The sequence below is a fragment of the Camponotus vicinus genome, unplaced genomic scaffold (genome assembly GCF_025532165.1).
Source record: "Camponotus vicinus isolate PSW18456_S1 unplaced genomic scaffold, iyCamVici1.0 SCAF_7, whole genome shotgun sequence".
Lineage (NCBI taxonomy): Eukaryota > Metazoa > Arthropoda > Insecta > Hymenoptera > Formicidae > Camponotus > Camponotus vicinus.
In genome coordinates, this window is record NW_028141979.1 from 10,092,635 (window position 1) to 10,106,003 (window position 13,369).

The following is a 13,369-nucleotide window of genomic DNA, read 5'->3' on the forward strand; positions in this document are numbered from 1 at the left end:
TCCATCATTCGGGAATTTGGCAGAGCCTAAAATCAATTCGATATAATCATAACTTATCATAAATAATCAAAAAGAAAAAGTTTTTGGTACATATCAAAATTAGCTTATTATATGCTATTGTTAAGAATAAAGTTTGTATGTGTGTTTGTGTGTGCAAATTTTTCTGCGATAATTTTCATACAAAAACATATTCATATTTAGTTCTTATTAAATTTCTTTCACCGGATTTCTAGAAACTTTAGATACTTGGAATCTTATAATTTCTTACATTTAAGAAATAAAACAGAATATTTGCACAAATATTTTACAATTATTTATATTGCTAAACTATTAATCATTTGACTGCGTATTCAAATAGCGTTAGTAATAAAATAACCTTATCGATAATGTATGCTTGATAAAATATATTAAATCCTTCGTTTAAACATGTTTGAGGCCATAAGTAAGTTGGTCTGAACAGATTTCTAATATATTTTTTACTATCCCACGTGCAATTAAGCGCGCAATTATCGTTTTGTATGCGACAGGATCTAATTCTTCATTATAAGTGATATCTGCTTCTCTAAAAATAATTATAAATACTAATGTGTATGAAAAATTTTGGATATTAATATAATTTCTTATGTAAATGGATTACAATATAATATGTAATTAATTTTAAAATATACCTATATTTTTAACTATATATATTACCGATAAAAAATGAAACACAAAGTCTGTTCCATATCATTTTGTAAATCCGGGATTACGACATGATCCACTTTGCTCTCAAATGAAACAGAGGTCCGCGCAAGTCCTGTCCTCAAAATATTCCAATTACGAATGTATACACAAGCGGAAGAAATAACAGTTTTCGCAAATTCTACATGCGGTTCCGATTGTGGTCTGAACCATATAGATGAACGAATTGTTTCAGCCGAGAGGATGATCTGATGAAAACCCGATACTAGAAATGCTACACTATCTATGGAGATCAAAGGCGTCTTGTGAAAATATGTCCACATCATAATGTCGGATATAAATATAGTAGTTTCTGTCGGCATATTTGACAAAGCTTTGTATTTTGAATGATGCAGTATGAGAATAACAAAAGTACTTCCTAATTCTGGCTTATCCCAATATGGAAATATTTGCTGTTTTTTCGCTTGGATACCTGTTGCGATTAACAACCTGGCGTATTTTAATGATAAACATTAAATAATGAATAATTTTAGATAATTGTAAGCGTAGAATGCACAAATGTACAATTTGTTTTTGATATTTCATATATTCTTCTACTTACTCTATTTCTTCATCTTTGTTTATGTACGGAATTCCGAAAGATTCCCTTACGATATTAATTGAGATTTCATACTCTATATACAGATAGTACATTCCACGCAACAAGATATCACCGAAATCGAGCACGACAATATTGTTTTTAATAAAATTTCTTGAGTTTGTTTCATAAACCGTACCATTAATTTTCGTTAATGTCGATACTATTATCCTCGCTGAATCCGGTGCAAAAAAACTTATGTATTGTTTTGCATAAGAAAAATTTAAAGTGATTATGCATTCGCTATGGAGATAATTATTGTGTAACATTAATTGTATGTTATAATGTATCGGAAGTATGTAATCTGATATATTGCTTGATTTGCTATTTAATACACTGCGCACGATTTTCGATTCTTCATCGATTCCTTTGATTTTTGATTCTTCATCATCCACATGACTCGCTATTGCCATCATGGCAAGATATATTATACTAATAGTTAATAATAGTTTTAAGAATGTCATGTTGAATTTCACTCGGATATCTATAAAAAAACGTTTCTTCATTAAGAAAAAAAGTATTTGCAAAGAGTATGCAATAAAATCGATTTTTGTGTGAAAGAACGTTCAAGAGAATTTACAAAACACTTCATAAGAAGATACGATTAATTTAAAAAGAAATTAAAATAATGAAGTTTAATAAATAAAGGAATGATTAGAAAAGATAAATATACAAATTATTAAAACGACATATGAAATATTTTTTTCGGATTTGAATATTAGGAGACATGAAGCATGTATTTAGATAATTCCAGTAGGACAAGCACAATAAACATAACTCTTATTTATCTCAATTTAGCTATCTTTAAGATTTGTCCTAGTACAATTACATATTTCAATGTATATATATATATATATATATATATATATATATATATATAACATAACCATTAAAATGTATGAGAAATGAAGGTATATTCTGAACAACGCGATTTTATACATGATATGGACTATATGTTTACTAACATGTTATTTTCAAGATTAATCTGTTCCTTAAGTAAGAAATGTATTAAAGACATACAAACACTGAACGGAAATCAAATATCATCAAATATTTGAAATTTTGATAATGTAGCGGATTGTATCAAACATTCGAACAAAATTCTAAAAACAATTATGTTAATATTTTTATAACACATCATTTTGAATAAAATGTTAATTTTTTATTATTTGTTGTTTATTCGTTCGTTACACATTCAAATTAACATATCCTACTGGCCCTAGATATTCATCATAAAAAATAATTTAAAAACAAAACACAGGTAATACTATACGTTTTTAAGGTAGATAATTTTATGGATTAGATAATGAGATATTATTTTATATAGCTTAGATAATTTTCTAGCAATAATATAAAATTAATTACACAATAATTTTATAATGGCAAAATGAAATTTAGCTTATAAATTTTACACTTTCTATATGTCAAAATGGTCGAAACATGCTATTACAGTACAATCGTAAATGTCTTCATTTCTATTAACTGTAATGTATGCAAAAGATAAAAATAATATTTACAATAAAATGAGTTAGTCGATTTGAAAATTAAAGAAAATGTCTTTTCTAAAATAAAAGCGTTACCTGTTACTCCACACAATTTTGTATGTACATTTAAAGAAAGAAAGACAAATATTTTATTATATATTTAATACCTTATCCTACTAGTTGAATTAGCCATGTTTAATATCAGATTTAACACCAAAAGCATTCAATCGCGAACTTATCGCTTCAAGAGACTATCATAAACTGATGGCTCTGTTGGCATTCCTGACAGTATATAGAAGGTACGTAGTGTTATATAAATAACGTCTTGATTATACGTAGCACAGGATATCTTACATATCGACAGAAGTCAATAAGTATAAACTTGTTTATGATTTTTATTCCATTATCGTATATGAAGCTTTTATTTATAAAGACAATTTTTCTAAGAAACTATTCGCGAGAGAAAATTAATTGAAGAATTATAATCGCCCTTATACTTGCATGTATTGGCCGATCTTTTTTAATTAATGTCTCGAAATATTACGTGGTGGTTTTCAAAATGATATGAGATTTTTTAGTTCAGTTTAGCGATATTTACTTATGGTTTTACTTTGTTGCGAGATACTGGAAACACCCTGTATAGGTATGTATCTGTGTAAAATAAACACATGTAAATATATAATCAACATCTATGTATTAAATTTACAGAATAATACAGAAAAATAACACAATATAATATTTAATACAATATAATATTAGAAATATACATAATATTCATAATATGAATTATATTGTAATGTAATATAATAATTTTATACAATATTATACAATATAATATTTTTATACAATATTATGCAATACAACATTTTTAATATTATATTGTACAATTAATATTATATTGAAAAAATACAATTAAACAATTATTAATCTTTATATGACATTAGTGAATAATTAAGTATATACATTTATAAATATTATCACAATCATTTATTCTGTATTTTTAATTTCTAAATAGTTAATGTCTTAGAAATCTAGTTATTCAATTATTGAATAAAGATCGAAAATATTTTGTCTGTTTTTCGATCTCCGACCAGCGTGTTTCCATCTTCTGTTCAACATCGGTAATTGAAATGATTGAACTTTTGAGCTCTTTTTTTACAAATTCCTTTATCTAAAATGGATTATATTAATAATTATTATCAATAAATGATTTCGTATTTAATAATTGTACTGTCACACATACAGAGTATCATTATGAACAGAATTATATAAAAATATTATATAAAATATAGAAATTTGATTTATTTAAAATTTACCTCGACCAACTGTCCCTTAGAATACGCATTGTTAATTATAACAATTAATGTTACAATCTCATTGACTTTTCTATAAAAAATAAAACAATACGTTTATAATTAATTCGTACAATTAATCTTCACATCTATATGTGTGGTATATCTTTATTAAATAATATTGTTACCCGTGGATTATTGATTTGTAATTATTTAATAAACTTGTAAGCATATATTTAGTATGCCTCTCAATGACAGAAAGAAAAATATTAGCATTTAAGGCATAAGCTCGCTTCGTCAGTCCAAGCTGATGAACAGATAGTTCGAATAAATTTTGCGATAATTTTATTTCTAAATAATGGATTATAATTTCAGAATTTTTACTATAAGCCAAACATTCTAATATTTTATCATTTCCTTTCATGTAATTATTAAAAACTTTATTCCATGTATCACGATCTGTCGTTTTCAAACCATTGCAATATGTCCACCTCTTCCATCCAGGCAAAAGTCTACAGAAGACAGGCCAGAAAAGAAATAAAAATAATCTAATCGAAATTGTGTTAATAGTTTCTTTAGTATTTTATAAATAATTTTTTGATATAAGTGATAACTAATTTCTCAAACATATGCAGAATATAAAAAAATAATCCTAGAAAAAGAATAAAATATTATGAAAAGAAGTACTTGTTTTCTTTAGGATTTGCTAGATGCCATTTCAAATGACGCTTAGACTTCTCTTCGCAAGGATTTTCATTTATAATACAATCCCACTTTGCGAGTTCTTGTTTTAAGCATTTAGCATGATCGCTGATGTGACTTTCGTCATACAGATTCCAATAATTAGATGTAAAATTCTGCATAAAATCAAACCTTAGCACTCCCTAAAATTTAATAACTATCATTATATTTAGTTTATTCATTATTTACAAGAACAGATATAATGTACGCGCAAATAAGCGTTTTTCCTAAATAATTTTCTTTCATATTTCTTTAATATTTATGTGACTTCGTAGCATCAATATCATAATAAGTAGATTTACCAATTCTTTATTTGGGTGTGAATAGTTGTGTATATATTTTACCATCTAAATAGGTATGGATTTTATATCATTTAATGAATTTTTAACACACATATCGATATATAAAATGTTTCATAAAATTCTGCTAACGTTCGTGAGTGGGTAGAACGCAATAAACTGAACAGAATGATTCTTTACCATTCTACAATTTTCGTAATAATTATTGAAATATTAATTAAAAATGTGAATAAGCGCGCGTTTCGCGGGACTATATCGTAGGATATGCGCGATAAGTGTGCCAGCGGCGAATGTCGCATAGCAATGAAAAAACAAGAGTCGAGGCACGCGCGATCAAGCTTTAGGAGACACTTTGTACATATATTTTAGTCTGTGCATATTGATGTATCGATTGATGTATCGATTTTGATATATGATTTTTATTATTATTTTCTTAATTTAAATCTGTGGCGTATCAAATATAGATTTTAAGTATTTTTAACTTTAAATATCAATTTCCTTTATAAAACAAGCATTTACAAGTGGATTATTATATATTAAATTATTATGTGTTGTATAATGTAAAGAGATTATCTTAATATTATATAAATCAGTTTCTCTGCAAAATGTTTGTATATTTTTAACATCGTAAACATTCGAATACTGCGAAAGAAAATTAATATAAGAAAGATAATTGTGTTACATACTATGTTCTATAATTTCCTAAAACTAATTAAATATTAATTACACAATTGATCAACAATTATCACGTAAATACTAACGTATTATTATTATAGAAAAATAACTTGATGAAATATTCAAAATTTATGTGATTGTATTAAATGTAAAGAAAAGATATATAACAAATATGTAACATAAGCGCCTTTTGAATTTAAATTTCTGAATTTTGGTACAAAAGAAGTTAAATAATAATGTATAATTAATTTTTTTTGTTTAACTCACTACATATATCTATTTTTAAAAGAATTCATTATTATGATATGAAATCGTTGTATTATAAAATAGATAATTGATGTAATGGATAATTTTTTTATAAAAAAATGTAATTATATCTATATATATACCTTAAATTCAGGATAAAAATTTAAGAATGGAAAGATGGTCGACAAAAATTCAAATGCTTTGAGCATAGGATACCATGCTATATAATCTCTTTCCTGTGCCAAATAAGAAGCAATTTCCCAAAATACGGAGAATTCAAGTTTCTTCTCTATCGCAAAATGAAACGCATCATTGATGATTTGCGCTCGATTGAGAACATGTATATTACTATATTTTTCAGAATTTAAGTATTGTGCAATTTTTCGCCAGTTCGCAATATCATAATTGACGCGATAGTATCCTGTTATAAAATAAATTACTTTTGTCGATTATTAAATACTTTGAAATGATATATATTGATTAAACATATTTCGATATGTTAAAGATATTTCAGTATTAAACATATTATTATTATTAGAGAAGTTTGCATCTTCCGTTTTTTATTATTTAACATGAAGGTTGTATCAGCAATTCTACATAATACAGTAAGAAATGAAAATTTCAAATATATTGTTAAAATTTCAATATTCTTGCAATATCTTTTGTTATATCTTATATTATATATTATATATTATATATATGAGTTTTAATACATCTTATGATTATTTTTAATTAAAATTGATATCATATATGATATATATTAAATATATATATATATATGTATGTATGTATGTCTGTATGTATAATAATTGAACAATTCTGACGATTTGGATATGCAATTTAGTGCAAACATAAAATGGCTTCGACTACAAACATTATATATGTATATATATATATATATATATATATATATATATAATAATTATACAAATATATGTATTTATATATAGAAATATATATACGTTAAATTATATACAGGGTGTCCTAGACCACCCGTACACCCCTTTTCTTTCGAAAACTAAGCATTTTAGAGAAAAATGTTTCAGACAAAAGTTGTTTGGTTTCGAGGGGGCCATAAGATGGTGTCATTGGTTTGACCTTAAAGAGTCATTTGAAGGTCACGTGAAGGACACTTCAATTTTTTTAAATAGAATACCCTATATATTTTTGCACATTCTTGTAGCCCATCTCGAGAGCTTTAAAAAACACTATAATTAAGTTAGTTTTCGTTAAGTACTTTCCGAGTTATGAGGCTTGAAATAATTTCTTAATTTTACGTAAATCATAAAATATCTTGTAAAATATTCATTTTTCGATTATCTTACCTTAATATTTTTATGTACAAAATAATAAGAGGAATCAATTGGTGTAAAAGAAACACAGTTATTTTTAAGAAAAAATATGTAATTTGTAATTAACAATTACATATTTTTTCTTAAAAGTTTCTTTTACACCAATTGATTCCTCTTTTTTGTACATAAAAATATTAAGGTAAGATAATCGAAAAATGAATATTTTACAAGATATTTTATGATTTACGTAAAATTAAGAAATTATTTCAAGCCTCATAACTCGGAAAGTACTTAATGAAAACTAACTTAATTATAGTGTTTTGGAAAGCTCTCGAGATGAGCTACAAGAATGTGCAAAAATATATAGGGTATTCCACTTAAAAAAATTGAAGTGGCCTTCACGTGACCTTCAAATGACTCTTTAAGGTCAAACCAATGGTACCATCTTATGGCCCCCTCGAAACCAAACAACTTTTGTCTGAAACATTTTTCCCTAAAATGCTTAGTTTTTGAAAGAAAAGGGGTGTACGTGTGGTCTAGGACACCCTGTACAATATAATTGTAAATTTATTATTATATAATAGATAATATAGATAATATAGATGTAAATTTATTATTCAATATTTACCAGCTTGTTGTAAATTGAAAATAATCCATTGATTTTTTTCAAGAAAGAGTTCAGTTTTTGAATGCCATGATGTTAACAAAATATTCGTCCAAGTTATGGTGAAATTGGGATTCGACTCCGTAGTATAACTAACAGGAATATAATATTGTTCCTCATCTAATTTGTTGCGAAATTGTACCGATACGCTTACAGCATCAGTAGAATAATTTCGCGTCACCTTCAATACGGAAGGATACCTCTGCATAATCCACGAATTTATCGTATCTTTTATATTAAAATCATACTTAAAATTCAATTCAATCATCTTAGATCTCATAGCGTCCCATAAATGATCGGCAGTTGTTGCTTTAGGCTTACGAAGTCTGTAAGATTTAACATCATAATAATTTTAACACTATACTAAAAATGATAAATAAATAATAAGGAAAGAGATCATAATTTACACAGAATTTATTTTCTTATTTTAATCTATAATGTAACTTCTACAGAGATAGAAATTTATGAACTTTACTATAATTGTATACATATATATATGTATATATATATATATATATATATAAATATATGTACATACGTATATATATATTTTCTTATTAATATATATTAATACATATTTATTAGTAATTATGTCAGAATTTGTCGTGACTGAATAAATAATAATTTTAATTTCTGTATTACAAAATTTTAGAGTGTTTATATTCTATGTTTGTACAACTACATTCTCTAAATCATTCAATTTAAATTGTTTGTTATTTAGAAAATATAAATATCTATTATATATTTATTAATTAAAAAGTTGAAATTCAATCTTAACAAAAATTCATAAATATAAAATAGCAGTATAAATTTAAGCTTTTAAATATCTATGTCATTTAAACATTAAAAAACTGGAAATATATTATTAAATTTATTTTCTATTTTGATTTTTTTTTCTTTTCCTCTATGATGTATATATTACATTACAATACATTATTACATTACAATACATTATACTTACTGATTATCCAAATATTTCATGAATCCCTTTGAAAATATATGAAGTGGTAATGTTCGTATTAACATGCGCCATATAATGGATCCTATAATGTTTGAAAGAAAAAGAATTTAGTATATTTAAAATGTCTTTACTGCAATGTGCAATAAAGGTTTGTGAATTTATATGTAATTAATAAAATTAAATATATTACACCCAAAGTTTGTGTAATTAAATCTAAGTAAGCAGCTATAAAAGATTGATAAATACAATTCAACGAAAAAATTTGTAATAATAGATAAATAGTGAATGATTAAAAATTTGTTAAATATAATAAAGATAATTATAAGGAATCAGTTAACTTTATATTTTATTATGATTTTTTGAAATCTTAGATAAACATGTATAGTTATAATTTAAAAAAAATTACACATTATACAATTATTCAAAAATTATATAAAAATTTAATTTTAAAGTTAGATATTATTACGTTATTGCAAATATTATGAAAAAATATATTAAATTTTACAAATGAAAGGCCTTGCACGGTTCTTTCTATGGAAATTGAATTTCGAAGAAATTTGAATTTTGATTGAATTTGCTGAATTTTGGAAATAAATAGTTTACGTGAAAACACAATAAAAATTTAAAAAACGTCAAAATAAATGTGATAAGGTTGATGAAGTGGTTTCTTCAAGTATTCAAATATCGAAATAAGGCGTTATTTCAATACTATTAAGGAAAAGTAGAAATAATATATTAAATAAAGTAATTAATATATTAGAATGTCATACACAGTTGATCATTTTTATTAATACATTTTACTAATTTATTAACATGGAAAAAATGTGTGTGTAGCAGCATCGCCGCTGTCGTCGCCATAACATGCTATTTGATATTTGATAAAATATAATTAGTTGAAAATATAGTTATTATATAAGTTTTCCCTAAGTCTCCCCCTTCGGATGGAAGAGGGATACAACTTTCCTAATTGCTTTAAAAGACTAACCTCTCAAAATAATTAAATACCTGTTTCATGATTTTTTGTAATTTTTGAACCATTTCTGTAATATAGTATATGGGAAATTTATGGACACCCTATATATACATTTATGTACATATTTTCCACGTAAATATAATATCTATGTATTAATAAAAGTAATCAACTGTGTGTGATTCTACTCAATAATACATTATTTATTTTCCCTCAGTAGTAATGAAATAACGCCTTATTTCGACAATTTAACGGTTGTAGCGACGAAATGGCTCTATCAAACGATATCGCGGTTAATGTGACTTTTGATTTGCCACAAACTATTTATTTCCAGAGTTTCTACAAATTTCACCAAACGTCAAAATTCAATTTCCATAAGAATTGCACAGGTTCTTTTGTTTATAAATGACTTTTCTCATTTTCTATGAAATTAACATTCAGAAATTTATAATTATTTAATTGTTTAATTATGCAGTGTTATACGCATACCTTTGATGAAAAAGAGAAGACTGTATATAATTTTCAATATAGCTATTATATTCTCTAGTAGATTTTATAACAACATAAGTATTTAGATAGAGTAATTCATGTTGAACTTGAACTACAAACAAATCCATGATCCGGGAATTTGGTAGAGCCTAAAATCAATTCGATATAATCATAACTTATCATAAATAATCAAAAAGAAAAAGTTTTTCGTACATATCAAAATTAGCTTATTATATGCTATTGTTAAGAATAAAGTTTTTATGTGTGTTTGTGTGTGTAAATTTTTCTACGATAATTTTCATACAAAAACATATACATATTTAGTTCTTATTAAATTTCTTTCACCAGAATTCTAGAAATTTTAGAGACTTGGATTCTTATAATTTCTTATATTTAAGCAATAAAACAGAATATTTGCACAAATATTTAACAAATATTTATATTGCTAAACCATTAATCATTTGACTGCGTATTCAAATAGCGTTAGTAATAAAATAACCTTGCCGATAATGTATGCTTGACAAAATATATTAAATCCTTTGTTTAAACATGTATGAGGCCAGAAGTAGGTTGGTCTGAACAGATTTCTAATATATTTTTGTACCATCCCACGTGCAATTAAGCGCGCAATTACCGTTTTGTATGCGACAGGATCTAATTCTTCATTATAAGTGATATCTGCTTCTCTAAAAATAATTATATTAATATGTATGAAAAATTTATGATATTAATATAATTTCTTATGTAAATGGATTACAATATAATATGTAATTAAAATAGTTCTTAAAATATATCTATATTTTTAACTATATATATTACCGATAAAAAATGAAACTCAAACTCTGTTCTATATCATTTTGTAAATCCGGGATTACGACATGATCCACTTTGCTCTCAAATGAAACAGAGGTCCGCGCAAGTCCTCTCCTCAAAATATTCCAATTACGAATGTATACACTAGTGGAAGAAATAACAGTTTTCGCAAATTCTAGATGCGATTCCGATTGTGGTCTGAACCATATGGATGAACGAATTGTTTCATGATCGGAGAGGATGATCTGATGAAAACCGGATACCAGAAATGCTACGCTATCTATGGAGATCAAAGGTGTCTCATGAAAAAATGTCCATATCATATTATCGTTCGTCAATTCATTATCTCGTATCGGCATATTTGACAAAGCTTTGTATTTTGAATGATGTATTATGCAAATAATAAAAGTAATTCTTAATTCTGGCTTGTCCCAATATGGAAATATTTGCTGTTTTTTCGTTTGATATCTATTTCCTCGCTGTATACCTGTTGCGATTAACCACCTACAGTATTTTAATGATATATTTTAGATAATGTCTAATTATTTAGATAATTGTAAGCGTAGAATGCACAAATGTACAATTTGTTTTTGATATTTCATATATTCTTCTACTTACTCTATTTCTTCATCTTCGTTTATGTACGGAGTTCCGAAAGATTCCCTTACGATATTAATTGAGATTTTATACAGTATATATAGATCGTACATTCCACGCAACAAGACATCACCGAAATCGAACGTGACAATATTGTTTTTAATAAAATTTGTTATTTTTGTTTTATAAAGCTTACCATTATTTTGATTTAATTTTGAGTACATTATAATTGTTGTATCCGGTACATAAAAACCTATGTATCGTTTTGCATGAGAAATATTTAAAGTGATTATGCATTCGCTATGGAGAAAATCATTGTCTAACATTATCTTCATATTATAATGTGTCGGAAGTATATAATCTGATATATTGCTTGATGTATTGTTTAATACACTGCGCACTGCGATTTTCGATTCTTCATCATCCATAGAACTTGCTATTGCCATTATGGCAAGGTATATTATACTATTACTTAATAATAGTTTTAAGAATGTCATGTTGAATTTTACTCGGATATCTATAAAAAACGTTTCTTCAATAAAAACAAAAGTATTTACAAAGAGTATCTTCAATAAAATCGATTTTTGTGTGAAAAAACGTTCAAAAGAATTTACAAAACACTTCATAAGAAAATACGATTAATTTAAAAAGAAATTAAAATATTACAGTTTAATAAATAAAGGAATGATTAGAAAAGATACATAAATATAAAAATTATTAAAACGACATATGAAATATTCTTTTCGGACTTGAATATTAGGAGACATGAAGGCTGTATTTTGATAATTCCAGTAGGACAAGCACAATAAACATAACTCTTATTTATCTCAATTTTGCTATCTTTAAGATTTGTCCTAGTACAATTACATATTTCAATGTATATATATATATATATATAATATAAGCATTAAAATGTATGAGAAATGAAGGTATATTCTGAACAACGCGATTATATACATGATATGGACTATATGTTTACTAACATGTTATTTTCAAGATCAATCTGTTCCTTAAGTAAGAAATGTATTAAAAACATACAAACACTGAACGGAAATCAAATATCATCAAATATTTGAAATTTTGATAATGTAGCGGATTGTATCAAATATTCGAACAAAATTCTAAAAACAATTATGTTAATATTTTTATAACACATCTTTTTGAATAAAATGTTAATTTTTTATTATTTGTTGTTTATTCGTTCGTTACACATTCAAATTAACATATCCTACTGGCCCTAGATATTCATTATAAAAAATATTTTAAAAACAAAACACAGGTAATATTATACTTTTTTAAGATAAATAATTTTATAGCTTACATAATGAGATATTATTTTATATAGCTTAGATAATTTTCTAGCAATAATATAAAATTAATTACACAATAATTTTATAATGTCAAAAAGAAATTTAGCTTATAAATTTTACACTTTCTATATGTCAAAATGGTCGAAACATGCTATTACAGTACAAACGTAAATGTCTTCATTTCTATTAACACTGTAATGTATGCAAAAGATAAAAAT

General features: G+C 25.3%; 2 protein-coding genes across 2 annotated transcripts; both read right to left on the minus strand.

Moving 5' to 3' along the window:
* Positions 1 to 689: 689 nt before the first annotated feature.
* On the minus strand, positions 690 to 1,824 carry LOC145975039 (glutamyl aminopeptidase-like). Its single transcript, XM_083105178.1, has 2 exons — positions 1,283 to 1,824; positions 690 to 1,170 (listed from the first exon to the last, which is right to left on the minus strand). Exons 1-2 carry the CDS (start codon positions 1,822 to 1,824, stop codon positions 690 to 692), a joined length of 1,023 nt encoding a protein of 340 aa, XP_082961304.1.
* Positions 1,825 to 3,841: 2,017 nt separating this feature from the next.
* Positions 3,842 to 12,344, minus strand: LOC145974767 (aminopeptidase N-like). The gene is made up of 12 exons (XM_083104780.1): positions 11,863 to 12,344; positions 11,251 to 11,748; positions 10,931 to 11,117; positions 10,432 to 10,580; positions 9,958 to 9,959; positions 8,973 to 9,054; positions 7,976 to 8,337; positions 6,199 to 6,476; positions 4,782 to 4,978; positions 4,283 to 4,606; positions 4,119 to 4,188; positions 3,842 to 3,973 (listed from the first exon to the last, which is right to left on the minus strand). Exons 1-12 carry the CDS (start codon positions 12,336 to 12,338, stop codon positions 3,842 to 3,844), a joined length of 2,757 nt encoding a protein of 918 aa, XP_082960906.1. The 5' UTR covers positions 12,339 to 12,344.
* Between the last annotated feature and the right edge of the window lie 1,025 nt (positions 12,345 to 13,369).